The sequence below is a fragment of the Melanostigma gelatinosum genome (genome assembly GCF_949748355.1).
Source record: "Melanostigma gelatinosum genome assembly, chromosome: 5".
NCBI classification, from domain to species: domain Eukaryota; kingdom Metazoa; phylum Chordata; class Actinopteri; order Perciformes; family Zoarcidae; genus Melanostigma; species Melanostigma gelatinosum.
In genome coordinates, this window is record NC_136638.1 from 28,110,770 (window position 1) to 28,127,585 (window position 16,816).

The 16,816-nt window shown below is 40.9% G+C and overlaps 1 protein-coding gene across 1 annotated transcript in view; it reads right to left on the reverse strand.

Annotated features, from left to right (window-relative positions):
* The window catches only part of dgkq (diacylglycerol kinase theta), a 31,350-nt gene that overhangs the window by 13,138 nt on the left and 1,396 nt on the right, over positions 1–16,816 (reverse strand). The window contains exons 2-10 of the mRNA XM_079268618.1: positions 12,503–12,582; positions 9,521–9,620; positions 8,871–8,956; positions 4,594–4,719; positions 3,937–4,090; positions 3,073–3,141; positions 2,710–2,810; positions 210–424; positions 32–122 (exon numbers count right to left, since the gene is read on the reverse strand). Coding sequence (XP_079124744.1) covers positions 32–122; positions 210–424; positions 2,710–2,810; positions 3,073–3,141; positions 3,937–4,090; positions 4,594–4,719; positions 8,871–8,956; positions 9,521–9,620; positions 12,503–12,582 — 1,022 coding nt within the window. The remainder of the gene's footprint in view (positions 1–31; positions 123–209; positions 425–2,709; positions 2,811–3,072; positions 3,142–3,936; positions 4,091–4,593; positions 4,720–8,870; positions 8,957–9,520; positions 9,621–12,502; positions 12,583–16,816) is intronic.

Below are 16,816 nucleotides of genomic sequence, written 5' to 3' on the forward strand. Positions count from 1 at the left end.
TATGTTGCTATAAATAAAAACATAAAGTCACCCGTCTGTGGAGCAGACCGAGGACCTCGGAGACGACTGAAGCTGCTGAGCTGTTTCTGGAGACGGAGACGGAGACGAAAGCTGCTCCCGACCTGAAACACACAGCCGGTGAGACCGTCAACACACTGGGAGGAGAACCAGTACGTCTGAGCCCAGTGAAAGGGGGTCAAGTTCCTCACCTGGGCCGTCCCGCATACACCTGGATGACCTCATTGTCTCTGGGTTTGGCCCTCAGGAGCCAGGCGTCGCCTCCGTCCTTCAGGGAGCTCCGGTTGTCGGTGCCGCCGTTGCGGTTGAGGATGTCGTCGCTGTGGAGACGCTGCACGCCGCCGACCTCCTGCAGCTCGAAGTCCTGAGAAGCATCGGGGAGGAAGAAGGCCCTCAGAGCCGCCTCCTGCAGGACGACACCGGTACTGCAGCGTTAGCCCAAGACTCATGAATAAATATTATTATTATAATGATGATAATCACAATGATAATGATACTAAATGTAATTATTATGACAGAATAAATCATTATATTATGATTTATATTATTAAAAAAAAGAAATGTATATATATATATATATCTATATATATGCGTTTACTATAATAATTTGTTTTTACCATGTAAAGTGCTGTACAAATAAAATGTATTTTATTATTATTATTATTAATACAAATACATACAATTATTATATTAAATTCACCTCAAAATAATACATGTAATTAAAAGGATTAGGCAAGGCAAGTTTATTTGTACAGCACATTTCAACAACAAGGTAATTCAAAGTGCTTCACATGAAACCATTAAAAGCATAAAGGCAAAAGTAAAGGAGATTTAAAACATACATTGAAACAATAATCGATGTCTCCCTGAGACATTACGCTGCACGCAATCAACCACACACTGCCGCAATTCTGCAATTACTCGCACACAAACCACGTCTGGAAAAGATCTCTGCCGATCTGCATTTTATAGTGTACGCCTTGCACGAACTCGGCCCCGGAGGAAATGGCGATATATTGTCGTAAAATGCAGAAATGCAGGAAATTGATGAATATATTAATTGAATGTGGTTCAATTAAAGGCAGCAGCAAACAGAAAAGTCTTCAATCTTGATTTAAATGAGCTGAGGGTCTCAGCAGACCTGCAGCTTTCTGGGACTTTGTTCCAGATATGTGGAGCAGAAAAACTGAACGCTGCTTCTCCATGTTTAGTTCTGACTCTGGGAACAGGAAGTAGACCGGTCCCAGACGACCTGAGGGGTCGGGATGGTTCATAAGGTAGCAGCAGATCAGAGATGTATTTTGGCCCTAAACCATTCAGTGCTTTGTAAACCAACAGCAGGATTTTAAAGTCAATTCTTTGTTGGACAGGAAGCCAGTGCAAAGACCTCAGAACTGGAGTGATGTGATCCACCCTCCTGGTCTTAGTGAGGACTCGAGCTGCAGCGTTCTGAATCAGCTGCAGCTTTCTGACGGACTTTTTACAGAGACCTGTAAACACACCGTTACAGTAGTCCAGTCTGCTGAAGATAAATGCGTGGACAAGTTTTACACATCCTGTTGAGACATAAGTCCTCTAATCCTTGATATATTCTTCAGGTGATAGTAGGCTGATTTTGTAATTGTCTTGATTGGAATTCAGAGCCACATATTCAAAAGAACTAAAATGACCAAAGGACATCTGCTTGCATTGAAGAGGATCATTAAATAAAATAGCAACTCCACCTCCTTTCTTATGCGCTCTTGTTTCACTCATGAAACTGAAGTTGTGAGGTGTTGATTCAATAAGAACAGCTGCACTGTTATCTTGATTTAACCAAGTTTCAGTTAAAAATCGGACAAAGAACAATATTTAGTTTCGTAATGAATATGAAAGTAGATTCACAGAGATTTAAATTGAGTTTTAGTCATCTGAAACTCTTTGGCTGTCTTTACTTTGATCAACGTTCTGTTTTAACATATTTTTTATTGGAACAGTTTAATTATAAACCTGTGAATCAAAACATGAATTTAACTATTTTCTCCTTCAATCTCACTGCTGTGATGTTAAATTCTCCATTGAATGACTTAAAACCAGCTTTTACAGAATTATTATTACCTGCTTTTATTTTGAAAAACAAATGCCTATTCCTGAAGTTGCCACTAGAATGTTTGATGACTTTAAGATCCTAGATGTAGATAGTAGTAGTAGTAATAGTAGTAGTAGTAGTATTTGTTGTAGTAATAGTAGTAGTAGTAGTAGTAGTAGTAATAGTAATAATAGTAGTAGTGGTAGTAGCAGTAGTAACAGTAGTAGTAGTAGTAGTAGTAGTATTTGTTGTAGTAATAGTAGTAGTAGTAGTAGTAGTAGTGGTAGTAGTAGTAGTAGTAGTGGTAGTAGGAGTAGTATTTGTTGTAGTAATAGTAGTAGTAGTAGTAATAGTAATAGTAGTAGTGGTAGTAATAGTAGTAGTAGTAGTAATAGCAAAAGTAGTAGTAATAGTAGTAGTAGTAGTAGTAGTAATAGTAAAAGTAGTAGTATTTGTTGTGGTAGTAATAGTAGTAGTAGTAGTAGTAATAGTAGTAGTAGTAGTAATAGTAGTAGTAGTAGTAATAGTCGTGGTAGTAGTAGTAATAGTAGTAGTAGTAATAGTAATAGTAGTAGTATTTGTTGTAGTAATGTGTGTGTGAAATGTTTTTGGGAAGCTCTCACCACAACTTCCTCATTCTTTGTGGCTCTCATGATGGAAACCAATCGAAAGCTGGCACGTTTCACTGCATCATCACCGTCAAACACCTTCAGAAGCTGTTTACCTGTGAGTCACACACACACATCATTATAATTATCTTATGACCTGTCTGCAGGTCTGACTCTGGAAGTCTAATCTGACTCTGGAGGTCTAACCTGACTCTGGAGGTCTAACCTGACTCTAGAGGTCTAACCTGACCCTAGAGGTCTAACCTGACTCTGGAGGTCTAACCTGACTCTGGAGGTCTAACCTGACTCTAGAGGTCTAACCTGACCCTGGAGGTCTAACCTGACTCTTGAGGTCTAACCTGACTCTTGAGGTCTAACCTGACTCTGGAGGCGCCGGCTGACCCTCTTTCGGCGCAGCAGCAGACTGATCCACATCATCCGAGTTATCTGAAAAAAACACGGAGGTCTGTGAGTCACCAAAAACCTGGAAAAACTTTACAATATATACTTTTTGTGTTACTTATTATTGTTACTTATTTTGGTTTGTGTACATTATATTTTGAATTTGCACTTTTATGTTTTCATGTTGCCATTTCCCCTCATTGATAATCTTTATATTTTGAAATATTTAAATCAATAATAAGAGCTCTACTTCGTGCTGCACATTCTCCCTCACAATACATGAAGTTTATCTAATGTACTTTAAACTTAAACTATAAACAGTAGTTATTTCCTACAATGTAATTGTCCTTATCGTCCATTCTTTAAATGACTTAAAGGGACAGTACACCTGCTCCTTGTAGAATCTCACTCTGCAGGTTTTATTTTGGTTTAATTAACTTAAATTTGCTCAATACGTTTTTCTGAAGTCCTCCTTTAGATATTTTGAAACTTACAGGAACTCTGGTCTGCAAGTCTGGAGGTCTGCAGGTCTAGAGATCTGCAGGTCTAGAGGTCTGAGGGTCTAGAGGTCTGCAGGTCTAGAGGTCTGAGGGGCTAGAGGTCTGAGGGTCTAGAGGTCTGCAGGCCGAGTGCAAAGACTCTGAACATGTTTCTTTAAAAACGAGCCTCACAAACAAAGTTGTTCACATCGGAGAATTCGTGAGAAAAAAACAAACATTTTTTGGGGTTTCTCGGCTCAGATGAAGAAGCGAAGCTTTCAGGAAATGAGCCGAGTGTTTCTGCATCACAGAGGATGTGGTCTGGAGCTCTCCGTGTGTGTGTGTGTGTGTGTGTGTGTACCCAGGTCCTGGCTGCAGCTCTCCATGACGCGGTAGCAGTGCATCTTGCTGAAGTTTCTGGAGTCGAGGCGGACGCAGGCCGGATGCAGCATCATGCAGCGCAGACGTCCCAGAGTGCACTCTGGTGGCACGCTGAGGTAGCACGCCGCGTGGCTCTGCAGAGACGAACAGGAAGACACATGAAGAGACATGAAGACTCGTTTATAGAGACACGAAGACTCGTATAGAGACATGAAGACTCGTTTATAGAGACAAACATCATATTGTATTTTGACACCATGAAACCAACCAGGACTCCTGAAAACTACCTGGTCCAGGTTTTCCTGTCTGTCAGTTAGTTTGTTAGGACGAAACACAAAATGATTTATTTATAATTTACAGATCTAGAGGTCTGCAGGTCTAGAGGTCTGCAAGTCTAGAGGTCTGCAAGTCTGCAGGTCTAGAGGTCTGCAGGTCTAGAGGTCTGAAAGTATGCAGGTCTAGAGGTCTGCAAGTCTAGAGGTCTGCAAGTATGCAGGTCTAGAGGTCTGCAGGTCTAGAGGTCTGCAAGTCTGGAGGTGTAAGTCTGCAGGTGTAGAGAGCTGTAGTTCTGCTGGTCTTGAGGTCTGCAAGTCTTAGGTCTTCATGCCTGGTCTGATGCGGTTCAGCTGGTCCTCACCGTGATGCCGCACCACTCACACCTGATCCCCGACAGGACGTCAGACGAGCCGCAGGAGCGCCGGCACACATCACACCTCGCCGCTGACGCCAGGTTCCCCTCCCTCCAGTGGTGGTGAAACGTATCCTGCAGCGGCAGAAAGTAGATCCCGAGTGAGAGGTTGTTAGAGAACTGAGACACAATATCAATGAGCATCACTGCTCTTCCTTCATCACCACCATCATCATCAACACTCTGTAGTTTATTCTGACTCAATCACACACACACCAAATGCGGATTCATCCGCTGCTGAAAATAGTCCCCAACAAATGCACTATTTCCTCCTGTTTGTTTGATAAAAACAACAAAGACCAGCTGTTTTAGGGAATTTTTGATAAAACCACATAGCGTGTTTTTAAATATTGACGTCTGCAGTAGAACCTGTGGGTTTTAGAGCTGAGAACCAGTCTGAACCAGTCTGAACCAGTCTGTTTCTGCTGCTGGTTTTCTGTCTGACAGCCAGCAGCAGCTCCACAGGAGCTTCACACTATTGATTTTTAATCAGCGTCTGTGAACCGATCAATCAGCCACACACACACACACACACCTACACACACACACACACACACACACACACACACACACAGGAAGTCTTTGATCAGAGAGTGTGGGACTGCTGCAGGTGTCAGGTGATCAGTTAGACTGTTGAATAACACTCAATCACATTCATTGATTGGACTAATATTATGCTGTAGATCGTTTGTCAGTGACGTAGAGACGCCGTACACGTCTCTGGTGTTGACCTGTCAATCAGCGTGTAGCCCCGCCCTAAAGCATCCCCTGCTTTATGGTCTGTGTGACTCTAAATGGACCATAATGTACTAAATGAACATCATGCTGTGTTGAAGAAGACTTGAAACTAGAGATTGAGACATAAACTCATGTTTACAATGTTTACTGAGGGAATAAATCAAGAGAGAAGTAGAGTCATTTTCTATAGACTTCTATACAACCAGAGGAGTCGCCCCCTGGTGGTCACTAGAGAGAATGCAGCTTTAACACACGAAGCTTTGACTTCACTTGATAGATTTGATATTGTCCACACAGAGATATTTGTCTTTTACTGATATGGCACATAACATATTATCATTGTAGCTGCCTTTATAGAACGCAGCATGTACTAAAGCAGTGATTCTCAACTGGTGGGTCGTGACCCAAAAGTGGGTCGCGGACCCGTTTTCAGTGGGTAGCGGGCCTTTGCCTGACAAAAAAAAAGAAATAAATAAAAATAAAAACTTGTGATTTTATTTTGAAGGGCATTTTTTTTCATGCAGCGGAATTATTCCAGCATTTACGGCACTTGTTCCGTGGTGCAGGAAAAACACCGACCAATGCGTTGTGAATCACATCACGTGATGAAGCTCAGCCAATCAAATATGAGTATTCTGACAAGTTTCCTGACTCAGTGAGATGTACACACACCGTGACACACGGGGAGAGACGAGGACACAGAGACAGAGCAGGACTGTTGAGCTGTGGGTTGTGAAAGTCAAATCATAGGACGATCTCCAAAAGAGAGAAATGTCCAGAGAGACCAGAGTCACTAGACTCTGACTGCACCGACTCATAGAGGTGAAATCACTAATTTCTCTTTTTGGAAGATGAGAAATATGTAATGTTGTAGCTTTATCACTTCACCCTGAATGGACTGAGTTTAAAGCTGCAGCGCAATTCAGTGAAAATATTTTTTCTAAATTGAATTTTATTACGTAATAAATTTTTTAATCCAGCCGTTATTTTACTTGAAATGAGAAGAACATGTATTCATGTATTTCTAATCCATCCAGTTAAATTTGAAAAAATGAGAATAATATTTGTTAAAATATAATTGATGTGTGCTTTCTTTATTTGATTTGACAGTTGTTTACTACACAGAGACGTTACTACTACTACACGTCTTGAATATAGATATACCCAAATTATATGAATATAGATATACCCAAATTATATATGTATATATATAATTTGGGTATATATATATATATATATATATATATATATATATATATATATATATATATATATATATATATATATATATATATATATATATATATAATTTGGGTATATATATATATAAATATTAGGGCTGGGCGATATGGCCTAAAAAAAAAATCTCCGATTTTTTTACAAAAAATCCGATTCACGATTTAAATCGATTTTTTTCCCCCAAATTTTTTTGCAGATGACAGAAGCTGTTGAAAACATTTTTTTCTTTTATTTTGTGATGATTTTCCCAAGTAGGTTGATAAAAATAAAGTGCAAACAAAACCTGAACATTGTAGAAAGGTGCCTGTAGTATACAAAAAGTATTTGGTCACTCTTTTGTTTGCCTGAATCATTTAAATATAAAATTAAATTAAACATAACATTAAATGGCATTAAATAGTAGCCTTCCATTGTAAACAACTGTGCAAATGTAACTTTTTACAGTAAGCTTTTCTAACTGAATACACTGATACAAACACAGCATGAAATAAAATGTATATGACCCTTTAACATTCACATTTTCAAAAGTGCAACATCTGATCTAACATCAACATAACATATTTTGCACAGTAAATAAGTGCATGTAAACAAAATCAAGTGCATTCACAACATAACCAACAGTATTAAACAGTAGTGCATGTTTTTTCTAAATATTTTTTGCCAGGAAGACAAGCCTGTCTACTACCTCTGGCTTCAGGCATGCACGGTGGCATGTAACAATGCCCCCCCACACACTGAAAAGCCTCTCAGAGGGGGCACTTGTAGCTGGCACAGAGAGGTATTTCTTTGCTAAAGTACTTAGCCTTGGAAAGTTAAGTTGGTGACGCTTCCACCAGTCAAGTGGATCGGTGTCTGGGTCAACCTGCTGGACCACAGGTCAGTTGTTGCGGAGTAGAATGACATCCCCTCCAGCTCCGCAGAGATCCTTTGGCGTGTACTATTGTACAGCCGAGGCAAGGCAACGTCAGAAAAATGTTTACGGCTTGGTAGCACGTACCTGGGGTCCAAAGCTTTGAGACGGTGAATAAACCCCGGCTTTTCCACGGTGTATATGGGCACCATATCTTTTGCGATATACATCGCGACTGCATCCGTGATGGCTTTCCACCGGGCACTCTTCTTCTCATGCGGAGTACAGTTGGTGAATGTCTCCAAAATGCTGGGTTGTTGTTGTGAGGTGGCGGCGGCGGCGGCGGTGACATTGTTTTAGTTTGTAAACAATGCGCGCGCACTCTACTACGGGAACCCAACGGGGGGGAGGGGTGGGGGCGATTTTCTCGATTTTCAATAAAACACATCGCCTTAAAGCACACATTCGAATTAATCGATTAAATCGATTTATCGCCCAGCCCTAATAAATATATATATATATATATATATATATATATATATATATATATATATATATATATATATATATATATATATATATATATATATATATATATATATATAATTTGGGTGGTGGGTCCCGGCTTGTCATTAAGGGGTGATGGTGGGTCCCGCAGCCAGACCAGTTGAGAACCACTGTACTAAAGCACACACAACCACACACACATTATACAACCAGACATGAACAAGCAACATCTTGCACAACTCAGACATTACATCATGAATCTATTGCACAACTACTAGCAACAATATTTAAAATGATTATGGAGGTAGACAATGAGTCCATATCATCCATACTAGAGCTGGAGGATATGTCCACTTCATTTCATTAATCTCAGTTTGTAATAATCAATTTTATCATTTTTTTTTAGACCTAAAATATATTATGTTTCAAACATGTTTCAGTTTTCCTGCATTTTGCAGAAAAAAACAAATTAAATTGTATTCGATATTTTTTAATGGTCTGACGGGTGAATTCACAAATAGATTGAAGCTGCTGATAAAACCGCCATCTGTCGCGTCTCAAAGGTCTGATTCATTGAAGATATTAAAGTGCAAACACAAACATTCCATTAACCAAACCGCTTATCCCATTCGGGGGCGCTGGAGCCGATCCCAGCTGACATTGGGCGAAGGCAGCGGTACACCCTGGACAGTTTATCGCAGGATAAAGTACAAATGTAGAAAGTAATGTTTCAAGAAAGGAATTGAAACGTGACCGAGTTAACTGTCTCAGTCCGTCAGTCATCATCGACTCTCTGTAGTTTCATGAATTAGTGATTGGTTGTTGTAGAAGTGCACATTATTGAGTTGGATCTTCTTTTAGAGACTCTACGGTCGTTGCTTCTCACACTCACCTGCTCCAGAGTCCCGTCCAGGTGAGGACTACGACAGTCTGCACAGCTGAAGACGGCACAGTCAGCGTGGACATGCAGCTCACACACTGAAACACACACAATAAAATGAATAAAATAATCAACAAACGGACTCTGGTTCTTTGATCCTGTTTAAATTATTCTCAAATAAAAACTATAACAGCTAAAGCGTTCCTTTTTTTTTCTCCGGTCTTTTCACTTTTGGAAAAATATGTTTGTGAGTTTCTTCATTCAACTTTTATGTAAAAAACATGCCAATTTATTTTGTATTTTTTTATTATTTACGACACAATTTCAATACTTTTTTCCCCATTATTATGGTTTATTGACTTGCATAACGTTCTGCCTTTAAAAAACATGTCACAATAAAAAATAAAACTACTAATGTAGCTACTGGAGGATCGTTTCTGTTGCAGAGCTCAAGAGAAGGTATCAGCAGGAATAAGCAGACATGTTTCTCATTTAAAAGTCATGACTATTATTTATGTGTATTTGAGTTGTACAGGCTGAAAATGATTGAAATAAACTAAATGAATGTCTCTGCAGGTCTGACTTCGTTCTCACAGAATGTTTTTATTTAGTTTAAGATGCTGGTTGGACTGGTTTAACTGGAGGATGAAGCTGGTTCTGACCTTCGCAGCGCAGCGCCGCGTTCCCCTCCGTCTGTTTCCTGCAGACGCAGCAGAAACGTTTCTTCTGGCCGGCGGGTCCGAAGCAGTGAGCCACGGGAACCTGCAGGGGGCAGCGAGGAGACTCGGTCAACAGGCCTGAAGCTGACGCTAACGGAAAAAACACCACAACGTGTTCATCCTAAAGCAGCAAGAACTCAGTGAGAGGATTAAAACATGTTAACACAGCAAAATAAAAATAAAGCCGTAAACACCACAGTTTAAAAAATACCAAGAGTCTTGTTTTTGTACATATTTGGTCAAAATAAACCACATTTAAAGGAGGATGGACGACAATAAAAGATCAGTGTTTTAAAACAGCTTTTTAAAACACTGATCTTTGAGTGAATAATGGCTCCAGAGAGGATTAGGATTATCTGTAGGTCCTGAATGTGACAACAGCGTTACTAAAAACAACACCACATGTTATATAACAGCATGACGGGTCAACATAAAGCACCAGGTGTCGTGGGGGACTGTGAGGGACGGCAGATGGTTTTCACCAAAACACATGAAGACATTAAGAAGGCAGCGTAAAAGAGGAGTCAAACTCACCATCAAATAAACAGATAACTGGCCTGTTTAAATATGTATGAGTAACACATAAGTGTAAGTGTAAAAAAAGGGTTAAAATATGTTTTTATTCCCCAAATACAGTATTTAAATGGTGTTTTATTTTGGCACAGTTACAGGAACACAAGTATCTTAATGCTACAATTGAGTTCTGCAGGAATCCTAAAAATAGTCCTAAAACATGACTCAGCATTTTTTTCACTTCATGTTCCCTCATCTTGAAGTTGATGTGTTTATTGAATGTGGAGTAAAAAGTTCAACATGTACCTCTGAGGTGTAGTACAGTAGAAAGTACAATATGTACCTCTGAGATGTAGTACAGTAAAAAGTACAACATGTACCTCTGAGGTGTAGTACAGTAGAAAGTACAATATGTACCTCTGAGATGTAGTACAGTAGAAAGTACAATATGTACCTCTGAGATGTAGTACAGTAAAAAGTACAACATGTACCTCTGAGGTGTAGTACAGTAGAAAGTACAATATGTACCTCTGAGGTGTAGTACAGTAGAAAGTACAATATGTACCTCTGAGATGTAGTGCAGTAGAAAGTACAACATGTACCTCTGAGGTGTAGTACAGTAGAAAGTACAATATGTACCTCTGAGATGTAGTACAGTAGAAAGTACAATATGTACCTCTGAGATGTAGTGCAGTATAAAGTACAATATGTACCTCTGAGGTGTAGTACAGTAGAAAGTACAATATGTACCTCTGAGATGTAGTGCAGTAAAAAGTACAACATGTACCTCTGAGGTGTAGTACAATAAAAAGTACAATATAGTACTCAATTAAAGTGCAAGTACCCTGCATTAATACTTAAGTTGAGTACTTGAGTAAAGTGTGTGAAGCTCTTAAGTCCTCGGGTCTGATCGCCCGTCCTCTCCGTTACTTCTCACTCATGCTCGTTGGCGGTTTATTGATCGTGCAGCAGTTAATCCGGTTTATTGATCGTGCAGCAGTTAATCCGGTTTATTGATCGGTGCAGCAGTTAATCCGGTTTATTGATCGTGCAGCAGTTAATCCGGTTTATTGATCGGTGCAGCAGTTAATCTGGTTTATTGATCGGTGCAGCAGTTAATCCGGTTTATTGATCGGTGCAGCAGTTAATCCGGTTTATTGATCGGTGCAGCAGTTAATCTGGTTTATTGATCGGTGCAGCAGTTAATCCGGTTTATTGATCGTGCAGCAGTTAATCTGGTTTATTGATCGGTGCAGCAGTTAATCCGGTTTATTGATCGGTGCAGCAGTTAATCCGGTTTATTGATCGGTGCAGCAGTTAATCTGGTTTATTGATCGGTGCAGCAGTTAATCTGGTTTATTGATCGGTGCAGCAGTTAATCTGGTTTATTGATCGTGCAGCAGTTAATCTGGTTTATTGATCGGTGCAGCAGTTAATCCGGTTTATTGATCGGTGCAGCAGTTAATCCGGTTTATTGATCGGTGCAGCAGTTAATCCGGTTTATTGATCGTGCAGCAGTTAATCCGGTTTATTGATCGGTGCAGCAGTTAATCTGGTTTATTGATCGTGCAGCAGTTAATCTGGTTTATTGATCGGTGCAGCAGTTAATCCGGTTTATTGATCGGTGCAGCAGTTAATCTGGTTTATTGATCGGTGCAGCAGTTAATCTGGTTTATTGATCGGTGCAGCAGTTAATCTGGTTTATTGATCGGTGCAGCAGTTAATCCGGTTTATTGATCGGTGCAGCAGTTAATCCGGTTTATTGATCGGTGCAGCAGTTAATCCGGTTTATTGATCGGTGCAGCAGTTAATCTGGTTTATTGATCGTGCAGCAGTTAATCTGGTTTATTGATCGGTGCAGCAGTTAATCTGGTTTATTGATCGGTGCAGCAGTTAATCTGGTTTATTGATCGGTGCAGCAGTTAATATGGTTTATTGATCGTGCAGCAGTTAATCTGGTTTATTGATCGGTGCAGCAGTTAATCTGGTTTATTGATCGGTGCAGCAGTTAATCTGGTTTATTGATCGGTGCAGCAGTTAATCCGGTTTATTGATCGGTGCAGCAGTTAATCCGGTTTATTGATCGGTGCAGCAGTTAATCCGGTTTATTGATCGGTGCAGCAGTTAATCTGGTTTATTGATCGTGCAGCAGTTAATCTGGTTTATTGATCGGTGCAGCAGTTAATCTGGTTTATTGATCGGTGCAGCAGTTAATCCGGTTTATTGATCGGTGCAGCAGTTAATCCGGTTTATTGATCGTGCAGCAGTTAATCCGGTTTATTGATCGTGCAGCAGTTAATCCGGTTTATTGATCGTGCAGCAGTTAATCCGGTTTATTGATCGGTGCAGCAGTTAATCCGGCTCAGTGATGCCGGTGCAGCCGATCAATAAACATTAGTTTGTTTTACTCACCCGGACCAAAGACGGAGTCATACAGGAACAAGCTGAGCGCAGCGTCTTCAGGCATTTCTCGTGACACATGAAGTTACACACTGGAGGAGGAGACAGAGAGGACAGTCAGAGACCGCTGAGCAAGGCACCAACACTGTCAGGTTGTAGGTTTGATTTCCCACAGATCCACTGTACTACTGACCTGAATGTTACTGTGTTTGGTTGGGTTAAAAAAATAAAAAGGCCAGATTTCCTGCTTCATGTTGGCTGTTCTTATCATGAGGAACTGGTTATCTGATGTCCCTTTTACCCACAATGCTGTGCAATCTGAGGTTGGTTGGATTACATCACCTTTATTGCAATCTACGACTCACAGTCAAAAGGAATAAGAACTAAGAGAGGGACTAAAAATGGAGGCAAACTAATTCTACACTCAGTGAATAAAGTCATTGGTTTATTTTCAATTTTTAACTTTGTGTTGAACATACTTACTTACTTTGTTGGAGACATTTTGGACAAAATAATTGCTCGTACTTCAATGACTAGAAATACAGACGTCAAGAGACAGAGACAATACCAAGACTTTGAGAGGTTTAGACCGAGACAAGACCAAGACTTTGAGAGGTTTAGACCGAGACAAGACCAAGACTTTGAGAGGTTTAGACCGAGACAAGACCAAGACTTTGAGGGGTTTAGACCGAGACAAGACCAAGACTTTGAGAGGTTTAGACAGAGACAATACCAAGACTTTGAGAGGTTTAGACCGAGACAAGACCAAGACTTTGAGAGGTTTAGACCGAGACAAGACCAAGACTTTGAGGGGTTTAGACCGAGACAAGACCAAGACTTTGAGAGGTTTAGACAGAGACAATACCAAGACTTTGAGAGGTTTAGACAGAGACAATACCAAGACTTTGAGAGGTTTAGACCGAGACAAGACCAAGACTTTGAGAGGTTTAGACCGAGACAAGACCAAGACTTTGAGGGGTTTAGACCGAGACAAGACCAAGACTTTGAGAGGTTTAGACAGAGACAATACCAAGACTTTGAGAGGTTTAGACCGAGACAAGACCAAGACTTTGAGAGGTTTAGACCGAGACAAGACCAAGACTTTGAGGGGTTTAGACCGAGACAAGACCAAGACTTTGAGAGGTTTAGACCAAGACAAGACCAAGACTTTGAGAGGTTTAGACAGAGACAATACCAAGACTTTGAGAGGTTTAGACCGAGACAAGACCAAGACTTTGAGAGGTTTAGACCGAGACAAGACCAAGACTTTGAGAGGTTTAGACCAAGACAAGACCAAGACTTTGAGAGGTTTAGACTGAGACAAGATCCAGACTTTGAGGGGTTTAGACAGAGACAAGACCAAGACTTTGAGAGGTTTAGACCGAGACAAGACCAAGACTTTGAGAGGTTTAGACCGAGACAAGACCAAGACTTTGAGAGGTTTAGACCGAGACAAGACCAAGACTTTGAGGGGTTTAGACCGATACAAGACCAAGACTTTGAGAGGTTTAGACCGAGACAAGACCAAGACTTTGAGGGGTTTAGACCGAGACAAGACCAAGACTTTGAGAGGTTTAGACCGAGACAAGACCAAGACTTTGAGAGGTTTAGACCGAGACAAGACCAAGACTTTGAGAGGTTTAGACCGAGACAAGACCAAGACTTTGAGGGGTTTAGACCGAGACAAGACCAAGACTTTGAGAGGTTTAGACAGAGACAATACCAAGACTTTGAGAGGTTTAGACCGAGACAAGACCAAGACTTTGAGAGGTTTAGACCGAGACAAGACCAAGACTTTGAGGGGTTTAGACCGAGACAAGACCAAGACTTTGAGAGGTTTAGACCAAGACAAGACCAAGACTTTGAGAGGTTTAGACAGAGACAATACCAAGACTTTGAGAGGTTTAGACCGAGACAAGACCAAGACTTTGAGAGGTTTAGACCGAGACAAGACCAAGACTTTGAGAGGTTTAGACCAAGACAAGACCAAGACTTTGAGAGGTTTAGACTGAGACAAGATCCAGACTTTGAGGGGTTTAGACAGAGACAAGACCAAGACTTTGAGAGGTTTAGACCGAGACAAGACCAAGACTTTGAGAGGTTTAGACCGAGACAAGACCAAGACTTTGAGAGGTTTAGACCGAGACAAGACCAAGACTTTGGGGGGTTTCGACAGAGACAAGACCAAGACTTTGAGGGGTTTAGACCGAGACAAGACCAAGACTTTGAGAGGTTTAGACCGAGACAAGACCAAGACTTTGAGAGGTTTAGACCAAGACAAGACCAAGACTTTGGGGGGTTTCGACAGAGACAAGACCAAGACTTTGAGGGGTTTAGACAGAGACAATACCAAGACTTTGAGAGGTTTAGACAGAGACAATACCAAGACTTTGAGAGGTTTATACCGAGACAAGACCAAGACTTTGAGGGGTTTAGACAGAGACAAGACCAAGACTTTGAGGGGTTTAGACAGAGACAAGACCAAGACTTTGATGGGTTTAGACAGAGACAAGACCAAGACTTTGAGGGGTTTAGACAGAGACAAGACCAAGACTTTGATGGGTTTAGACAGAGACAAGACCAAGACTTTGAGGGGTTTAGACAGAGACAATACCAAGACTTTGAGGGGTTTAGACCGAGACAAGACCAAGACTTTGAGGGGTTTAGTCCTTGAACTGCAACAACAATCCTGTCCTCTGTTCACGTGGTCAACCACCAAGTACTGTTTTTCTTTCTGACAGTAGTCAACAGTTTCCTGAAGATAAAATCTCATTTAACCTTTATTTAAACAGAGAGAGACACTTTGAGGATCAAGAGGTCTGTTTTAAGATGACACCACATGTTCACAGAGCTCATTGGAGCGTTCATAGTTATCAGTACTGAGTATGAAATGATGGACAAAACTACCAAAATAAAAGCCCGGTTTTAATAAACTGCAGTTATCCTGTAATTTGTGAAATGTGCAGCTGCATTTCTACCGTTGAAAGTTGTGATAATAAAGAGATTTGGCGTTTTATTTATAATATGCAGCATATATATATATGTTAAATATTCACAGCCAGATGTAGCACTTTGATGACATCACACGTTCGTGTTCATCCAACTCCACAGCTTAAAGGAGGAAACATTACGTAATCCAGCCGAGCAGCACTTTTCTTGTTGTTGTTGTTCTGCAGCTTTTAATGCATCTGCTGCTGTTTGATGAAGATGAAGATGATGATGATGAAGGTGGTCATGACACTGCTCGCTGCCACACAAACACGCCTCCTGTTGCCATGCCAACCCAGAGGAAGTAAATCACGACTTGACTGCAGCTCTGATGGTGGACAACCAGTGTGTTACTGGGCAGAGTGGAGTGTGTGTGTGTGTGTGTTTTGGAGGAGGTTGTCTTGGATCTGCTCTTCAGTTCGCCTGTTGAATTCATGATTAGGTCGTGGCTTTGTGAGATGGAAAGAAAAGAGGGGAAGGAACGGAAAACAGGAAATGGAAAAGGGAGGAAAGGAAAGAAGGGGAAAGGAAGGAATGAAAGAGGAGAAAAGGAGATGAACGTAAAGAAAAGGAAAAGGCAGGAAAGGAACGACTAAGAAAGGAACAAGAAGAAGGGCAAAGGAAAGGAGATGAAATTAAAGAAAAAGGAAAAAAGAAAGAAAGGAAAGAGTAGAGAAGTAAAGGAAACAGACATTAGGAAATGAGAGAACAATAGGAAGTGACAATAATAGAAAAGGGGAGGACAGTGAAGGAGAGGATGAGGAGGAAGAGGAGGAGGAATGAAAAAAGGATGACTTCCTGGTTTCTCATTTTTGCTGCAGAAGATGATTCTTTCAGTTTGTAGAAAAACTTTTAGTTCAATGACCCAAAACAAGTTTCAACTGAGCCTGATCCCTGTGATCCAGTCTGTGATCCAGTCTGTGATCTAGTCTGTGATCCAGTCTGTGATCTAGTCTGTGATCCAGTCTGTGATCTAGTCTGTGATCCAGTCTGTGATCCAGTCTGTGATCCAGTCTGTGATCTAGTCTGTGATCCAGTCTGTGATCCAGTCTGTGATCTAATCTGTGATCTAGTCTGTGATCCAGTCTGTGATCCAGTCTGTGATCCAGTCTGTGATCCAGTCTGTGATCTAGTCTGTGATCCAGTCTGTGATCCAGTCTGTGATCCAGTCTGTGATCCAGTCTGTGATCTAATCTGTGATCCAGTCTGTGATCCAATCTGTGATCCAGTCTGTGATCTAATCTGTGATCCAGTCTGTGATCCAGTCTGTGATCCCAGTCTGTGATCCAGTCTGTGATCCAGTCTGTGATCTAATCTGTGATCTAGTCTGTGATCCAG